Source organism: Cyanistes caeruleus, chromosome 2 (genome assembly GCF_971803275.1).
Source record: "Cyanistes caeruleus chromosome 2, bCyaCae1.hap1.1, whole genome shotgun sequence".
Lineage (NCBI taxonomy): Eukaryota > Metazoa > Chordata > Aves > Passeriformes > Paridae > Cyanistes > Cyanistes caeruleus.
Genome location: NC_141702.1, coordinates 72,272,269 through 72,291,823, shown reverse-complemented (window position 1 = coordinate 72,291,823; position 19,555 = coordinate 72,272,269). Strand labels below are relative to the sequence as shown.

General features: G+C 43.0%; 2 protein-coding genes across 4 annotated transcripts; one reads left to right on the top strand and one right to left on the bottom strand.

Annotated features, from left to right (window-relative positions):
• Positions 1-465: 465 nt before the first annotated feature.
• On the bottom strand, positions 466-7,240 carry PSMB1 (proteasome 20S subunit beta 1). Its single transcript, XM_086877861.1, has 6 exons — positions 7,048-7,240; positions 5,735-5,842; positions 4,350-4,431; positions 3,774-3,903; positions 2,085-2,191; positions 466-744 (listed from the first exon to the last, which is right to left on the bottom strand). The coding sequence occupies exons 1-6, from the start codon at positions 7,155-7,157 to the stop codon at positions 559-561; spliced, it is 723 nt and encodes a 240-aa protein (XP_086733987.1). The 5' UTR covers positions 7,158-7,240; the 3' UTR covers positions 466-558.
• TBP (TATA-box binding protein) lies at positions 7,237-19,476 on the top strand. 3 transcript variants are annotated; one of them, XM_023923660.2, is made up of 8 exons: positions 7,237-7,443; positions 11,456-11,692; positions 12,355-12,701; positions 13,783-13,870; positions 15,809-15,900; positions 17,023-17,190; positions 17,466-17,560; positions 18,755-19,476. In XM_023923660.2, exons 2-8 carry the CDS (start codon positions 11,639-11,641, stop codon positions 18,832-18,834), a joined length of 924 nt encoding a protein of 307 aa, XP_023779428.1. In that variant the 5' UTR covers positions 7,237-7,443; positions 11,456-11,638; the 3' UTR covers positions 18,835-19,476. The 3 variants fall into 3 exon arrangements, with proteins under 3 accessions (XP_023779428.1, XP_086733985.1, XP_086733984.1); XM_086877859.1 differs by having other exon boundaries at positions 7,256-7,338; XM_086877858.1 differs by lacking the exon at positions 7,237-7,443 and adding an exon at positions 9,780-9,863.
• The last annotated feature ends 79 nt before the right edge of the window (positions 19,477-19,555 follow it).

Sequence of the window (19,555 nt, the reverse complement as noted above, 5' to 3'; positions counted from 1 at the left end):
CCAGATGCACTGTCCAGGACTAAACCATAAAAGATTCTGTTTTACATTCTTCCCTCTCATACAGTGATACTGGTTTCAGATGACCCATACAGTCTTTGCAAGTAAGTACACAAAGTCAAATGTCAGGACAGCACATCAGAGGAAGAAAGGAGAAGAGAGGAAAAGCAAGCTGTGAAGTGCAGAGAAAGCAGCATGAACAGAGCAAATGCTTTACTTGCTAAACCAAGGCTGAACTGAAAGAATTATCAGAATAATCTGTGAACCTAAACTTTAATACTCCCCCATATTGCAGCATAAGGGATTGTGAAAGTGGATTAAACTTGCATTAGAATTAGACTGATTGATAGATTAAGATGAGATGAGGGAAACTGACTTGAAACTTTAAGCTGCTCCTTATACAAACTGCTCTGGTTTCTGAAAAACACAACTTCTAACAAAGACACAGAATACTCAGCACCACAGTAGTTGAACCTCTTGGAAAAAAATTTAATAAGACAAATGTCTTCATAACACAGGTAAATTGTACATCACAGATAGCTTGCTGACAGATAAATCCAATTAGTCTTTTCGTAACTGGACAGTTTGTTCTTTAATCCCATCTTTCGTGACAATGCAAATCTTGAGTGCATCCCCAGTGTACACATCTCTCTCAGCAGCAGAAATGAAGACATCCTTAACCAGCTGCAAAGCCTTTTCCAGGGTCAGAGGTACATGTTCCACATTTTGCATGTTCTTGAAGCCAATCTAAGAAAAGATGAAAATGCATTTTATCCATCTATGAAAACTGTTTCAGTCTCTGCACTAGAATGAACAGATTTAGATGAATTAAAAAAGAAGAAATGGCTTGCCTGTTTCAAAAACCCCAAAGCTGAAGAAGTATTCCTCCACACAGTTTACAGTTGAGAGCTTTGCCAATAGCAATTCTCTTAGAAAATTAACCAGAAGCAGATCCAATATACAGCCAGCACAGCTCCTCCTGCTCATTTCAGCATGTACAAGATCACAATGAACATTTGGATCTGATCTAATTCTTCACAAACTTGTACCACAACTGCACATGAGCCTTTTTTCCTCTGATCACTTGCAGTTAGGGACATTTCTTAAAAGCAAATATTCACCACGATACCTAGACTTCAAAACCAAGTCTGAATTGGAGCATTTCTGGTCCTACTAAATAGTGTAAGTTAGCTCATAAATATAAGTGTCAACTTAAGCATCAGAACAGGTGAAGGAGAAGAGTCCCATGTTTGGCCTGAAACCCATAAGCATTAAAAAATTACTTATGACAACTTGGGTTTTGCAGAACATATTTCCTTCAGTTAATAAAGTTGAATTTTTTTTTAAAAAAAAGGAAATTTTCTATTCCTTTCTCATCTGGTAAGAGTCAAGAACGCTTACTACTTTTCTAAACACAAAAGTTGTGTTGACATCATGTTCAAGTGACTAAATACCAACACTAATATCAAAAAATTAAAATGAGTAAAACATGCTTTGGTATTTCTCCCATTCAATCATTAACAGCTTCAACTAAATATGAAAATATTCTTCAATTATTTCAGACAGATTTAGCTGAATAAGTTTCCAGTAGTTTTATATAAAAACACTCTTATTGAAAAATGGTATCTGAGTTGTACAAAACTGAAGACTTAAACAAGGGTATATTAAATGATAAAATGTATGTATTAATTCTATCTTATTTTGGTATTATTTCACACTAAGTAACAGGCATATTTATGTTATCAGCCAATAAAAAACTCCCAACACCCAGAAAAAAAACCCTCCAAACTTCTAGGATAAACATAACTCCCCAATTAAAACATTTCTGTCTTTTAAACAAGCACTGCACTATTAATAATGTATTAAAAACCTGAACAGATCCCAAAGCAAAAGCTTGACTTCCCATGAGAAAGTAAAGCCACATAATTTATAAATGTATGGATTACCAGATCCTACCTGGATAATAGATTTAAAACGTCTCTCAAAAATAATCTCCAGAAGTAAAGCTACATTAATTTGAATGTTACAAATGTTTACTGAGATAAAGAAAAAAACAAAACAAAACAAAAGCCAACAAGCTATTTTACCTGGTTATCCAGCAAAGGCTGCAGCATGGCACTTGCTGATCCACCTGCTCTGAAAGAATCTCTCTCATAGGAGCCCACTGGATCAAAGCTATAAACTGCTCCCTTCCCTGAAAAAACAATAAATTAGTATGTAATCACAATTCAGAAATTCTCAATTTCTCAATACTGACAAACATTTTCAACAAAACCAGCTCTCTGGATAAGCAGTGTCTGGAACACTGCAGACCCCTGTAAGCCTTTACCAAACAACACTGAGTACGTTCAGATTACACAGAAACAGTAATTTACAGAAGACTCGATATGGCCTGGTACAACATCCAAGGTTATTTTCTTTATTTAAGCCACAGCCATGCTTCAACAGATGTTTCCTACAGTACTTACCACAGAAAAAGTGTAGAATAATCAAAGCAGAAAAATGTGCTAGAGTGCAGTGCTACAGAAAGAGCCCCAGGGGTTCCAAAGCTTACACAAACAAGCAGCTCAGACATAATTCCTCAATGATACATTTCTCCAATTACCTACAGAAATCAGGCTTGGATGCCTCTGCATCACACTCCCAGAACCAGGGATGATGCTCTGGTCGCTTGCACACTTCCCTCTTAAACCAGACCACGCGGTGCAAAGTTTACTGGCTCGCACCAGAGTGATGATCTGTATATCAGAGATACAGACACACTGTAGCTCTGACACACCGGGGGTTTGAGGAGGACATGCCAGACAGAATGTAGCAGCTGGCCAAGCCCAGCCTCTCAGTTGAGACAGGCTGCACCCAATTCAATTAACTGGCCAGTGCCCTCGGCAGCAGAGCACAGGACCTGAGAAAGCCAGCCAAATCAAAAGTCAATCTTGCTGGACTCAAATTTAGTCCATGCAAGCGAACTTGCACTCTGATTCTTATCAGCTGCTACAGCACCCTTATAATCTGAGATTTACCATTATGCAGGGCAGACTAATGCCCTGCCAGATCCCACAAATCACAGACATGTCTTAGCAAGACTGGAAAAGCAGTATAACTTAATGGGAAAAACAAACTGCAGGGAATGGCTAAAATTATCCAAACAAGCCCACCTCTGAGCTCCTTCTCAAAGCCAGAGAACACACTACTTCAGCAACTCAACCAAATCACTGGACAGGAGCCCAGAAAGTTCTGGAAGGACCATACATTACACTACAGCTTCTGTGTAGTAGTCTTGATTCTCATTAGGGGATACTTAACATTTAGAAATAACTTTGTAGAAACCTGTCTCTGGAGTAAGTCTTCATATTAAATAGTCTTTAGCACACTCACAGGTCTGAGTGAAACATAGACAATTTTACTAGTGACATCTACTTTAAAGATGCAATTAAAAAATCCAGCAAAACAGTTGTAAAATTTGCCTGTCTAAAGTATTAATTATTTCACTTTAGAGATTTTATTTGTAATCAAATAATTATAACATAGCTTTTAGACTTTCAGACCATCAGAAATGAAAAATCAAGTGAATAACACAAGCTAGTAAACAAGCCAGATGCATAATATGTATTTAACCCGTGTAAATACCATAATGCCTAAAGGCAGGTGTTAGGAATAGGAACAAAAACTTTGTTATTCAATCAGTACACCTGAGCTGTAAAGGCATAGCTATCCACCCACAGAAATGCAGCCTCTGTTTTTTGGGTTTTTTTTTCTTTTCCTGTTAAAAGTCTTACCTTCTTCATCAAGTCCACCAATTATATTGTAAACGTAGTAGGGAAAGAAACGTCGAGAATACAGGATCGTAGACAGCATTGCTGCAATAGCCCCTGTAGTCATGGTCTTGTTGTTGGAATGCTTGTACATCTGCCAGTGGTAGAGCACATCCGAGAAGGAAGTCAAACACTAAAGCTGACATTCAATCAGAATTACATTTTCTGTAACCTCATTACAGAGGAACTGATGCTAAGCAAAATAATTAACCAGCGCAATTAGTGAAAACACACTGGTCTAAAAGGTAAAGCCTGTTTACAAGCCAAAGATTAACATATCTTCAAATTTGTTGTAATTAATAGGTGTTGCCTCACTCAGAATATTCCCTCCAGCTCTTCCATTCTATAAATTTGTTGTGTCACACTTAATAAGGGCACAGCACCAATTTTCCCTGGCAGATCTTTCACTAGCAAAACATTTATGATACAAACACTTGAAAAAAAACTAAGCAGAAGTTATGTATAAAATATATCATATTATTGGTCTCAAGTATAAAATTAACCATCTAAGCTTCTAAATAGAGTAAGATATGTAGTTACCTTTAATCTGGCTTCAATAATTTTAGTCAGGGTAAGGCAGTCGCCATGGAAACCAGTGCATCCAATGACAGTTCGTTCTGTTCTGAAAAATGTAAAATTTTGTTGCAATTTCAGACTTAGCATGAACTACAGCAATTTCTTACACAGTAGGTTATTATGAAAACACCAAATATATTTTCAGTTTTTCTAGTGCTGTCAAAAACAGTACTAACAGATCTGTGGTGTATGAAAGGCACCTGCAACCTACATCTTGGAGAGGACTTATTAAATGCAGGACCACACAGATGTCTTTCTTCAACCCACTTCCTTCTTCAACTGTCAATAAGACTGACAAAAAGAAATTCTCCATTTCTTCAAGCCCTGACTCCAGCTGTAGCAATTCAGTCTTGCTAGATGATCTGTTTTCCACTGGGGAGCCACAGATCCTATCACTCGGTCCAATTTTTATTCCATCAGACCAGAGGGCTGCATCAAGCTTGTACAATGCTTATGTAACATCTATGGTTTTGGTGGCTTCTGTGTCAGCACAAACAGAAGTTATCTGGCTGCAGATGCACTACAGAAGCTTAGCTCTGCTCAGTTTTGAAATGTTATATGAACCCTAACAGTGGGAATACACACTTGAAATTTTAATTCTAGGAAATAGAAAAGAGTCTAGAAACATTAACACACAAGAGCAACCCAAAGCAGTCATTCAGAAAACATCTTAAAATCTTCTCTCAGCCTGTCACCAGAATTACACAAAGCCACCATGTGCAGTATGTATCCCATACCAGACTAATCTCCATCTGGACAGTATTAAACATCTAGTAGTAATAAGTTAGCCAGGAGAAACTAAAGTTATTTTGCTTTCATGACATCAATTTAGAAAAAGAAACAATAACCCAGAAAAAAAAAAAAAAGTTTATGTAGCTGATGATAGCCTACAAGGCAAACACGTGCTGCGATAAAATGAGCATAGAAAGTTCAATCATGGAACTAGATAGGTTTATCTCTCCTAAAACAAACTGGCAGCAGTGGGCACACTTGCCTACTGTCACTAGAACTCCTGATGAAGCAGAATGAGTTATCATAGGATTAAGTTTTGCTACAGTTAAGCTAAAAATTCTTTTGATTATCCAGCCAAAAAAACCCACATTAAGGTTTGTATCATGCTAAAAATGTTCTTTTCTCACCTGACTTTAGGAGCATGAAACAAGAAATCTGGCTATATTTACAACATCATAACACATCTTGCATTACAGCAATGGTCACCACAACTCCAAAATCTACTTTGGTATTGTGCTTCTTCTTCTAAGAATTCTGCTTAAAGCAGGAGGCAGGTGACATGGTCAGCAAAACAAAAGATTTTTCATCTTTTTCAATCCCTGCAGATCTGGACTTACAGCTTGTAGCATTTTGGACTGTCCCGGGAGTGAATTGAATAGCCTTCACTCAGACGTGTGTCAGAGGCAACGATACAAAAGTCTTCTCCAGCAATCGCCAGCACAGTGCTTAAAAAAAAAGAGCATTGATAAATCATGACCTTCTCTTGATATATCTTTTAGGCAACACAGAAACAAGCTAGATAGTAATTCTACACCCAGATGTTTTGTCAGGCATCTTGTATTCCTTGCTATGTTTTCCACTATGCACATCCCTACTCGACACTGAAGAAGTAGGCACCAGACTGACTTCAGAAAATATATGCATGTGTCCTTCTACCCTAACTTAAACTGTATAAAAACTCGGTAAAACAGAGACTCTACACCAGGCAAGAACCAGACCCAATGGACGAGGTATTTTATATGCCTGATAATGACTCATCCTTCTAAAACAAGCAAAGTACAAGCAAAGTACTGACAAACAGTATCACTTAAATAAACATCACTTTTAAAATCTGGTGTTATTACTTCATAACAACTAGATTTGTGATCACCACAGGCGTCCTACCATTAAGTAACAAAGAGATGCCCTTCAAAAAGCAGTAGTCATCAGTAGGAAAAAAAACCTACCCGGTTTTGTCACCAACTCAGGTGTGTAAAACATCACCTGCCTTTAACAGTAACAATAAGGCGGCATTCAAACCAGTAACACGTTTACTAGCAACACGGTGAAGAACAATGCCCATAAACTTAAACAGAAGAAGTTCCACCTCAGCATGGGGAAGAACAACTTTACATTGAGGGTGGCAGAGCACCAGAACAGGCTGTCCAGGGAGCTCGTGGAGTCTCCCTCTCTGAAGACATTCAAAACCCACCTGGACGTGTTCTGGTGTCACCTGCTCAAGATGACCCTGCCTGGGCAGGGGTGTTGGACTGGATGATCTCCAGAGCTTCCGTCCAGCTCTAACAACTCTGTGATTCTGTAATAGGACCATTACCTGAGCTTCCTAAGCCACTACAAAGAAACAACCCTGCGGCGAACGAAAGATGCGTCGTTTAAGACCAGTCGAAGTTTAGGGAGCCCGAGTGTTCCTAAAGGCACACAGACAGGCAAGAACGCCCTGAAAGGCTGCAAGGCCTCAAGGCAAGCCCAAGCCCAGCTCCTCCCTGTGCTGCCGCTCTCTCCCTACAAAGAGGGGACCGTGTGGGGAGATAAACCCGCACCGAGCACCGAGGAGAGGCAGGAGTAAGGCGAGGCAGCCCCAGCGCCGCTCTCCCCTGGCTCCCGTGCCCCGGGTGCCCCGTCCCGCCCGCTGCCTGCCCGGGCCCCTCACCCTCCGTTGAAGGTGTACGGCGAGAAGCGGTGGCGCTGCACGGGCGCCTCCAGCCCGCAGCCAAACTCGGGCTGGGAGGGCTCGAATCCGTATCCCGAGGTGGATAGCATCGCGGCCGCCCGATCGCTGCTGTCTCACGGCGAAATGGCGGCACCGGAGGCGGAAGCGGAGCCGCTCTGGGAGGGCGGAGCCGCCTCTGGGCCGCTCTGCCGGGCGGCGAGCGCCCTGGCCTGGCGGGAGGCGGCGGGGCCGCTGCGGAGCCGAGCTTGCCCGGGCCCCGCCTGCCGCAAGGTGTGTGCCTGGGCCTGGGCAGCACCGGCATCGGCTCTTGTCCAAGCGCTGCCCTGTCACCTGCCTGCCCGCTCCTGGAAACACGGAGGCTGATCAGTGGCTGTGGTGAGGCCATCACACACCCCTCGCGTGTGGGCCGGTGGGCAGCAGGGCGGCTCCTGCTCTGTAGGGACGAGCGCCTTTGGAACCGCTGTGAAGAACAAGAGTCGGGATTCGTAGAATCATCGGGTGGCTGGAGTTGGAAGGGACCTTAAAGATCATCTAGTCTTGTCACAAACAGGGACACCTTTCACTAGACTAAGTTGGTCAGAACTCCATCCTGCTTGGCCTTGAACACTTCCAGGGATGGGGCACCCACAACTTCTCTGGGCAATCTTTGCCAGTATTGCACCACCCTCACAGCAAAGAATTTCCTCCTAATAGCTAATCTAAACCATGTCTCTCTCAGTTTGAGGCCATTCCTCCTTGTCTTGTCACTACATGCTCTTGTGAAATCAATCTCCACCTTTCTAGTTAGGTCACCCTGAAGCCTTCTCTTATCCAGGCTGAATAACCAAAATCATCTCAGCTTTTCCTCATACAAGAGGTGCTTCATCTCTCCAAGCATCTTGGTGATCCTTCGCTGGACCTACTCCAACAGGTCCGGTTCTTGAGCTGGACACAGCACTCCAGCTGGGGTCTCACCAGGGCCTTGAGGTGGGCCATGAGGGGTAGTGCCAGGCACCGTGGCACGAGGGGAAACAAGTGGGAAGCGCTGGGATAGAAGCTCGAAGTGGTACCAGGGGAGAAGGAGAGGGTGGGGCCAGTGAGATGTGGGGGACACATGTGGGGCTCCTGAGCAGCGGAGCGTTGCCCTGCTTGTGTTGCACAGCTTGGTGGCTGCAGTCTCCATGGGCACCGTGCACACACAGTGGTGAGACCCACAGGTGGCAGCACAGCGGTGCAGAGCTCTGTACAGCTCCAACATGAGGAACCACAGCCTCTGTGAGGGCCTGCTGCACTGCCAGGGACCCCCACAGATTCACAAGATCTACCCTTCACAGGAAGGGACCACAGGGAGTCATCTGGGGCAACCCTTCTGCTCAAGCAAGGTGTCTTGGTTTGAAAAGACAGGTGTCTGCTAAGGAAGGCAGGAACCTCCCTTGAAATGGAAAAACGTTAAACCCCTCCCCGGATTATTATAATATTGAAATCTAGGGGCTCCCAGGGAAAGATATAGGAATAGGAAAAACAGTTCTTTACTAGGAAAATTGAAATAAAAATGCAGTAGTACAAAAAAAATCCACTGACAGAGTCAGAATACAACCTGACACCCTGTTGGTCAGGCTGTTGGTAGCAGTCTGATTAAATGGTGGCTGCTGGAGTGACAGATGTGGTTCTGTTGAAGCCATGATCCAGTAGAAGGGTGTCGTTTTCCTCTGAAGATCCAGTGGTGGTGGATCCATGGGCCCAGTCTTCCTCTGGAAATCCAGTGGAGAAAGGCTGACTGAAAGGTGTTCCAAGTCTCAGATTATATCCAGGTAGGAATGCTTGGCTCCTCCCCCTGGGTGGAGCATCTGACAATGGGATGATGGAATTCATCAGTCATGCAGTGAGACTCAATGGCCCATTAACAGAAGATATCCCCCTGGAGGGAGGATGGGTTGTGGAAGAGACAAAGAACACAGCCCCACCTGGTTTTAACAGATGATAATAGAATACATACTTCTGGTTACAGCTTGCATTGCAACCAGAGACACAGGGGCATCCTAGAGCACATGACACAGAATTGTGTCCAGATGGTTCTTGAACATGTCCAGTGAGGGAGATTCCACAACCTCTCAGGACAATCTGCTCCAGCGCTCGGTCACTTGCACAGTAAAGAAGTTCTTCCTCATATCCAGGTGGAACTTCCTGTCCCTACAGCAGTATCTGCCCATGGCCTCTTGTCCTATTGCTTGGCACCACCAAGATGAGCCTTTAAATATTTATTCACGTTGATGAGGTCCCCCCTCTGAGCTGTTTCAGGTCCCTCAGCCCTCTCTTGTAACTGGATGCTCCGGTCCCTTCACCATCTCTGTAGCCCTCTGCTGCATCTGCCCCAGGAGCTCCAGGTCTCTCCTGTCCTGAGGAGCCCGGAACAGGACACAGCACTGCAGACCAAGCCTCACCAGGGCTGAGTAGGGGGCAGGATCGACCTGCTGGCAATGCTCTTCCCATTGCACCCCAGGATAGCGCTGGCCTTCCTGGCCACGGGGGCACTGCTGGCTCACGGACAGCCTGTTTGCAGCAGGACACCCGGGGCCTTCTCCGCAGTGCCGCTTCCCAGCGGGTCGGCCCCCAGCCTGTGCTGGTGCATGTGGTTACACCCCTGCAGGTGCAGGACCCCGCGCTTGCCCTTGTTTCATTTCCGAAGGTTCCTCCCCGCGAAGGCCGCTGTCCCGCCGGCGGCGGGAAGTGACGCGCCGGGCGCGCCGGTGGCGCGGGGGCGGGGCGGGGCCGGGCTCCGGCGGGCGCTGAGCGCGGCGGGAGCGGAGCGAGCGCAGGTACCGAGTGCCGCCGCCGCTCCCCCGCCGCCGCCGCTCGCCCCCTGCCCACGGCCGGCCCGGTGGGGCCGCGATGCTGCGGGGCAGGCCGGGCCTGCAGGGCGGGGACGGTGCGCGGGCCGGGCTCGCTCCGCTCCTCCGGGGCGGCCTGAGCCGAGGCGGGGGGAGCGGGGAGGGACTCCCGCGGCGCGGAGGCGGCGGCCGCCTCTCTCTGCCCCGCCGCGGGATGGGCGCGGGCAGCGGCGAGACCCTGCGAGGGAGGGCGGGGGCTGCGCGGGGCCGGGGCCGGTGTTGGATGGGGAGCGAGGAGGGCTGGGGGGCGCGGGCAGGCTGTGGCCGCACGCCGAGCGCTGCCGTGGGGCTGGTGGAGAGCCAGAGAGGGGCCTCGGGGGTGGGCCGGGGCCTCCTCCGGGCTGTCTCCTGCTTCTGGACTCTGTTCCCTCCTCCGAAACGTCGCTCGACGTTTGTAGTGGGGATCCGAGCAAGCCGAGTTAAGCGGGTACGGGAGGGACCTCTGTGTAGACGGTGCCCTGGCTGCAGGTTTTGGCATGCCTGGTATCCAGCCTTCTTACTAAATAGCTCGGCTGTCGAGGAGTTGACTTTGTTTCTTCCAGGATAATGTTGAGGCTTCTAATGTTATAAAACCTGGGCGCTCTGCTTGATGCCTTTGGTGAGGGTAAAGATGATAATATCTTAGGGTCATGGGTGAAAAAAAAGCAGGCCTTTTTAGCTGCAGTGTAAATATTAATGTAATTTTAAGATATCGTATCTTAAAAAAAAGAGAGGGTGAATAGGCTGTCTTAAGATTTTGAGATGGCCTACCTCTGGCCTGATAATGACCTTGAGTATTTCTCAGCAGTAGCTGAGAGACTTAAAAATAAATGGGATAATATTTTCTATCTATATCATAACATTTCAGTTCTCCACTTCTGTTGTTTATTTCCATAACATAGCAACAGAAGTACAGTCTAAAAACAAAAGAAAATCATTGTATGTTTCACTTGTATACTTGAAATTTGTTTTCACGTATTTCTTTTTTCCTCATGAAGTGCATGTCATTACAGTTTGAAATCCGTTAGTGTTTGCTTTTATGGAACTGGATGGAAGAGGTTTTCCTAGCTCTGATTTGAGCAGCAATGCTCTTCTCATAGAAGAAAAAAGTAATTTTTGAAATCCCAAGCCTTAAAATGGCCAGGAAGAGACTTACAAGCAATGTGTCAGTAAGCTTGTCAGTTAGTAGTCAGGGGAATCAAACGCTAAAAAAAATCAGTGCTTTTGCTGCTAAAGCAAAGCTTGGAGAAGAATGGGCATCAACAGCTCGAGCTGTTTGTGCTGGAGGGTTTGGTTAGACAGGCCCATGTGAGTCAGGTAACCTGCCAGGGACTCCAGCAGAACCATACAGCGAAGTTTCTACGGCGTGTGCCTGAAAAAGGTTATTTTTATGGGTTGTGCATGCGTGTGTGCGTACGCGTGAATGTTCTTATATGTATTTGTACGTGGGTGTCTCTTATCTGAGTCAGCAGCTGATAGATTTGCTTTTGGGTTTATGTTTAGATATTATTCTCAAGATACTACTTTTTTTTTCTTTCCAGGCTTTGGTTAGTGTTTTAGACTCATATTTCTCTGAAGCTGATGTTTTCCTAACACTTTCAGCTTGGCTTTAAAAGCTGCTTCGCTAGAATGTTTTAAACGGTTACAAAACCTCTAGGATTTGAAGTTTATTTAAATTAATTGAAGGAAACGCTTCTGGCCTCACCAAAGAAATAACTGGAATCATGGATCAGAACAACAGTTTGCCACCCTACGCTCAAGGCTTAGCCTCCCCTCAGGTAAAAACAAATTATTTAGGATGTAACTATGGATCTGAATTTCCTTTATGAACATGTTTTCTCTTTCTTGCATCTAGCTTCATGTGTTTTTGTTTTCAGATCTGAAAAAATCTGCTAGGTATCGAATAATACTAGTATAAAGCAGAATTCTGAAACCATTGATGTCTATCCAGAAGTATAAGAAACACACAGTTTCTTATACACGGAGTGCAAGAGTATATGTGGGATTTCTTAACGGGGTGCCTCTTAAGTTGAAACATGACTGACAAGTTGGAAAGATTAATTTAATCTTGGTGGTTACTCCTTAAACTATGTACATAATGGATTGTTGCTGGGCTATGAATGCATTTGGTACAGTGAGCACAGTTGGTGTTCAAACAATTTCAAGTTAAATTGTGGGTCAGAGTTGAGGCATGCTTGCAAGGTAGTGTGATAAGCATGTCATGTCCCTAGATTCCTTTGGGAAGTACTTTATTCTATAGAACAACGGCATTTGCAGGGATTTTCTGTTTTTAACAATTTATTACTATATGCTTCAGGTTTGATACGAGCAGCTCAGCTAACATAGATTGATTTTTAGACTCCTCCCTAAAACTTTGTGTCTTAAAAACAAAATGGAGTCATCACGATCTGTGGTTTTCGTGTCACGTTTTCCTCTGTAGGGCGCAATGACTCCAGGAATTCCAATTTTCAGCCCGATGATGCCGTATGGCACAGGACTGACACCGCAGCCTGTCCAGAGCACCAACAGTCTGTCCATATTGGAGGAACAGCAGCGGCAGCAGCAACAGCAGCAGCAGCAGCAGCAGCAAGCAGCACAGCAATCCACGTCACAGCAAGCGACACAAGGAACATCTGGTCAAACCCCCCAGCTCTTCCATTCACAGACTCTTACCACAGCCCCTTTACCAGGAACCACACCTCTGTACCCCTCTCCAATGACTCCAATGACTCCAATAACTCCTGCAACACCGGCATCGGAGAGCTCTGGCATAGTGCCACAACTACAGTGAGTGTCCCATGTGTTAGTGCCTCATGTGTTTTCTCAGACAGCCCTTTTAAGACTTGTGACTTTGGTCCTGTTAGGAATTAGGTACTGCATTTTGATGGGAAGGAAGGTCCTGAGAATTTATGAGTCTCCTGTAGCAATATGAGTAATTTTTACTTTTATTTTTAGCTTAGCTTCATTACTAAGTGGTACTTAGTAATATTAACAGGTTCTTAGCGATTTATTAACGGTACATCTTTGGAGAATACCAGTGGAGGATTACATATGTCTTCATTTAACACCATCATCTTTAACTCCTTGTGCTTTAGGAGTTCATGATGTTCCCTTTTCCAATGCATGGCTAACACTGAGTTTGTGAGAAGGGATAAAACCCTAGAACTAGGTCTAAATTTATGTATGACAGTATTTTCAGTGAACTTCAGTTTTAAAGAGGCTGTATCAGAAATTTATTGAAGGGACAAAGAGAAATGGTTGAGACCATGAATTGAAAGAGTAGTTTCTCATATTTTTCTTATTGTTTTTCCCTCACTGAGGACCTTTAAGTTTCAGGGTTTTCCCAGAAAACAAAATTTTTTATCTAGTAACCTTTTTAAACTTTCTGGAGACCTGCTATCCCATCTCCCTGGCAATATCCCGTTACCCCTGGCAATGCATTTACCTCCTGGGTCATTCCCATTTAGTTCTGTAGCCTCCTTCTTGAAGGGCGTATCCAGGAAAATTTCAGATGGTACTGTCTCATTTTCTCCTGTTTCCAGCAGCTTCCCTGACTGTGGTGAGGGCTCTCAGCATCTGTAATTTTTCCTGCCCAACTGAAATAGAGATTCTTCTCATGGGACACTTTTTTCATAATAGCTGACAGATAAGGAAGAATCAGCAATTGTGCCTTAGGAGCTTCTGCCCTACAAAAGGAGGTTCTTGAACCAAAACACTGCTCAGTGCTCCTTATTAGTAGGAAAGATGCCATTCAAACTCGCTTGGAGAAACAAAATAATAAAAAAGTAAAATTGATTAGACTTGGTTAAAAGTGAGGAAGACACGTGTATTCCTGTCTTTTTAATATATTTCTCTGATCTGTCTTAAGGAATATTGTGTCCACCGTGAATCTTGGTTGCAAACTTGACCTAAAAACTATTGCACTTCGTGCCCGAAATGCTGAATATAATCCCAAGGTAAGAGAAATGTATGATCCTATAACAGATAAATTAAAGGCACAGGTTGTGGCTGCAGGCTGCTGCAATAGACTGAAAAACCTACCTGCTGTATATGCAGTTTTATACTGTAGTTGAAAGAGAAATCTTAAGAAGCTTAAGACATTCAAATTAGTAAAAAGCATTCTTATGCTCAGGTAGCTGTAATGTGCGTTAGGTTGTAAGTTGCTAGATTTAGAAAAAACTTAAGCAACAGTGTAATACACTGGCTGAACTTTCTGTGGTAGAGCTGGCCTCTGCTGCTGTTCATATGGGCATATTTGTTTGTAGTGTTCAGTGAGCTCTTTTTCCATATTACTGTGAAATACCTGATGATGAAATCTTGTTCCCTATCTCCCAACAAAGAGAAAGGAAAGAAGAATTCAAATCCTGGGCTCCTGCCAGAGCTGTGGTTTATCCACCTAGCTGCTCCTCTGGAATTCTTGTGGTCGCAGGGCATTTGCTAATTTTTCATGGTCTGGCTTCCCCTCTGTTCTCTCATGTTGTCCTCCAGTACTTCTGTCATGTCATTGCTTTTGATGGCTAAGTTTGGTGGAACATTAAAATGGAGCAAAATTAAATTGATTTTCTTGCATATTGACTTCAAAGTTGCCTGCTGCTTCTTAATAGTAGTGGGGTTCTAAATAAGTAGTTATTTTTAGCTTGGGAAATCTGAACAGCAAAGGACCTGGAGCATAAAATTAAGAAAATAATGTAGCTTCATGGTTTTTTTTGGGTGGCTTCTCTTGAAAATGTTACCTTTGCAACAACAGTAGCTGGGCACTAATAAAACTTTAGATGTTGCATAGTTAAATTGGCTTTTCTTGGGAAGGCTTCTGTTTTCCTGGGGTGTGTTTGGTCCTTTTTTGTTTTAGCATTTAGTATTTTGCTGCAGTTGGTTTGAACTCTGCTCTCAAAGGTTAAAGCAGGCACACAGGCATATATGATTAATGACTGTTGCTGTAAGTTTATATCAGTGATGCTGTTACATAATTGTGAGTAAGATATTAGTGCAGCAAAAATTTGAGCATGCCTTTGCTAACTCCAAAGGTAGGGGGTAGGTGGCTGTGTAAAACTTGTAGGCTAGAATAATCAATATGAAACACTGTTTTCCATGGCAGAGGGATAGAAGGGTTATGTAACACACTCCTGACATTTAGTCAGTACATTCATCTATCAAATAAAGATGTTGCTTGGCTGTATTATTTAAGTCATGTTTTGACAAACGTGCTGTTGGGTAACCCACGCTACCACCTTGTATGTTATATCAGCAGAACAATTCATGGGACTGCAGGGTGAGCTGTTCCAAGTTAAATATAATAAACAGGGGTTGTGTGTGTGTGTGTGTGTGTGTGTGTATGTGTGCACCCACATCAGTTTCCAGTATCTCTTGCTTCAAGGAATTTAAGAATATTTGAAAATGCTTACTCAGAATGAAAAGCTAGAGCAGCTGTGTCCTGTGGTAGCTGAGGTGACTTCTGTTTACACAGGACTTTGACCTCCAGCTGTTCTGTTTGCTGGTACTGTAACACTGTCCATTTTTTTGGATAGTCTTCCATCCTACTTGGAGGAGATAAAATTTCAGCACATATGGAAGAATCTTTTAAAATTTATTTTTAAAATTGTTTCTATTGCTCTGTTGCAAATGCTAGCATTATTTATATGGTGCAAATACAGTAATGAGAGGTGAATAGGAATGCAGTGGTAAATATCCTTGCTGCCTGGCTCTACCTCTCAGTGTGTGTGCTTCAAGGTACTTATGGTTTAAGCATTTCAAGTAAATTTGAGTGATCTGTAAGTATGTTTGACCTTAGTTTTTCTTGCACTACAGTGTAACTTGCTACTTAGATGATGCAGATGTGGTTTTAGTGTAATGATGACAGCACTATGTCACTAACAGTCTCAATGCTCACACTTCAGCGTTTTGCTGCTGTTATTATGAGAATAAGAGAACCACGTACCACTGCACTGATATTCAGCTCTGGAAAAATGGTGTGCACAGGAGCAAAAAGGTATGTTTAGGCATTATAAGCAAACTAATTCAGGCTGTCTTTTCTCGTGTACCATGATGCTTGTTTATATATATACATCAAAGCTGTACAGGTAGAAATAATCTTGCTTCACAGTTACTTCAGGATATACACATTTGTTTATGATTGAAGGGACTTCCTAACATATAGGGAAATGGTAGTTCTATTTCTGAAGTGCTTTCATTCACTCTGTTAAACTGGTTTGCAGAGGTTATATTCAATTTTTTAGCTTTGCAGTTATCTCTTTTTTCTAATAATTTAAAAAGTTCAGCAGCTATGCATTGGAGCTGTTTAAAAGTGTAGGGATGGTGACAGAAGGATTTATTTTTTAACAGCTTCATCACAGGACAAGAGCTCCAAATCTCTGGTTCATGTAGTCTGATCTGTTCTTAATATGACCACTGAAGCATAAGAGTTGAAAACTAAACATAAGCTTAATTCTGGAGGGCAGGAGAGAAATTCTGCTCCAAAGAAGTCTGCTAGGGATGCAGAAGGAATAAACTAATGAGCAGAGATGAATTAATAGATCTGTACAGGGAAACACTGTCTGGTGACATTTGAAATTCAAGTTGTCTTACTCTACATCAGGAACAAACAGATCCTCAGCTGTTTACAAACATGAAGCAAACTGAATTCTGCAACAGTGGGTAAGGCTGTGCAGTTATTTTAGACCCATGTTTGAATGCCTGGGCTGAACCAAGCAGAAGATTTTGCCAGTTGACAGATTTTTATAGAAATATGTATCTTCTAGCAGTAGGAGTTCAAGGTTGTTCTACAGTGATGTCTTAAGTGACAATCTTAATGTCCCATTAGAGGGACTCTGGTCAATATTTTAGAAGTGTAAGATGTATGGGTCTATAATTTCCTGTTTTGTCTCATGAACAGTGAATGCAACACTAATGGTGTCCAGGAGCTTATTACCAAAATTAGCATGAAAACCTATCAGAGCTAGTTGTTAATTTTGGATGTAAAAATTTTGCATGTGAACTCCCCTCTCCCTCCACACAGACTTTTTTCCCCAATTAGGTATTTGTGGTTTAATGCTGTTTGCTTGAAGTAATACTTAACTGAGGCAGTAATACAGATATCCTTTTCTCACTTCAGTGAGGAGCAATCCAGACTGGCAGCAAGGAAGTATGCAAGAGTTGTTCAGAAACTGGGTTTTCCTGCAAAATTTTTGGATTTTAAAATTCAGAATATGGTGGGAAGCTGTGATGTGAAATTTCCCATCAGACTGGAAGGATTGGTACTCACACACCAGCAGTTCAGCAGGTAAAAAAGGCTTGCTTCTGTTTCATTCTTGTTGCATACTATCTTAGAAAGTGACATCTTTTAGATTATTCCCTTGCACCACAGGGAAACCTGCAATTTTGTTTCCATCTCTGCACTGCCTCAGCTGTAACTGAGGCTGCCCAATGTGAACCTGTCAAAATGATCTTCCCTGCTACCCTCCCCAAGTTTCAGGGAGTCCTAGACTGGGCCCAGAAGATAGGGTGGAACATAGGTCTGCAAGCACACTTAAACACTCTCACTCTCTTCTCTTACAGCTACGAGCCAGAATTGTTTCCTGGCTTAATCTACAGAATGATTAAGCCAAGAATTGTTCTGCTTATTTTTGTTTCTGGAAAAGTGGTTTTAACTGGTAAGTGAAGACAGTATGTTACTCCAAGAGGTGAGATTTAGACTGTATTGCAGAGAACACGTAGGGATATGTAAGCTGCCAGGTACTTTTCCTTTAGAGATGACAGTGCTGAGAAAGGAGATTTAATAGAATATTCCATGGATGCTGATGTTAAGGAAACTTCCCTGTGCAGCCATCCAGCAGCCACTCTGGCAGTCAGAGCCACTACAGCTGCGGTAGGACCAAAACCTGTTTGCAGTGGGCAGCTCCAGCGAAGCCAGCAGGTGTCCTGCTTTACTCCCTACACACCCCACTCCACACAGTCAGACCAGGTTTTCTTCAGGGCTCAGCACCAGGCTTTGTTATGCAAAGATTCAGCAGTTCAGGCCTCTTTCCTTGGGTTCCTGCACCCAGAGCTCAACCTGCAGCTCAGCACTGCCACTGCGCACAGAGCTTCCTGCACTGTATTCCTTAACAGATGAGAATGCACAAAGCAACAGCACATTTGGCTAGATCAAAGGAACAAGGATCATGAACCCTAGTCAGGTATGCAGGTGTCCAGAAAGCTGTAAGAATGCAGGTGATCTTTCTGGCAAAATCTGAAAGACTCTTCCTGTGGCTGAGTATGTGTGGCTAGATTTTCTCTTGAAGCTTGGCTGCAGGCTGCTGCCATGCTCTGTGATACAGCAGCAAAGGGAGATACATGAGCTCTAGGACCTCCTCAACCTCAGGTGCCTGACCTACTCCCTTCATTTCCTCTCATGCTGTGTCTTACTATGGAGAAAAAATGCACAAGATCCACAGACAAAATCAGGATCTTGTCCCTGCAATGTCCTCTGCAGTGGTCTCCATTGCCAGACCTTGCTCTCCCTGATGCACTCTCAAAAAAAGCTCCACCAGCTAGATCTTTCTGCACAAGCATCTTGCAGGGCTGTGCTTTGTTGTTGGGTCTCCTGTGGAAATTATGTATATGAAAATTCCATTTACAACATAGCATCGTCACAGAGATGCTAGTGAAAGCTTTAGCAGTTGTCAGATTAAATGGAGAAGGCTGGTAATGTAAGCTATGAAATGTATTAAAAAGGATTGTAAAAGTAGAGATTTATGGATACAGGTAGGTTTTATATAGAGTTGCATTCAGATATACATTCTAAAAGCTAAAATTAAGTATTTGGTGAAAGGTACGAACTAATTTAATCCCTTCTCTTTTTCCAGGTGCTAAAGTAAGAGCAGAAATCTATGAAGCATTTGAAAACATCTATCCTATTTTAAAGGGGTTCAGAAAGACAACGTAACAGTTTCTACACCTTTCAGAGAAATCAGGGGTATATTTTCAAAGGTATTGTGTATGGCACAGCAGTAACAAGAAACGGACTTCCAGTGCAACTGCAACACCAGGACTTGGACTATTTCCCAGTTAGTGCCTACTTCCCTGATGCTCAAGGGGAACTGTATTCTTGAATATGTCTACTGAGTTACTGTGAGTTGCTTTACTGGGCTGTTCCTGGAGCAGCCTCTCCAACTTTTATTTATATTCTAGCTTTTAAATAGTTTTAATGCCAGTTCTATTAATAGAAAATCTGTAAGTTGGTTTAAAGACAAATGCAACTGTGTCACTCAGTGTATAAACCACTTAAATTGCCATGTATATATGTTTTAAGTTCCTTCCATAAGACCATGGTTTTTATAATTTTCAGAACTTTAGCTTTTAAATTTTTTCAATTTAAAATTTCTTTGGTGCCAGACACATTCCCTCTTTCCAGTATTAAGCAAGATAGAATAAATTTATTAATTAAAATGGCTCACTGTACATATATATATAATATATACCTTTCTTCTCTTTCCTTCTTCAACTCCACATGTACAATAAACCCTGTTTATACAACTATGGGAACTGTCTTAATAAATTTTAAAATTACCCAGCTGGTAGAATGAAATACATTGAATTTTTTTTTTTTATTTAATCAACTTTTTAATAGCAGATGCACTGCTATAAGTGACATGTTGTTTTGAGAG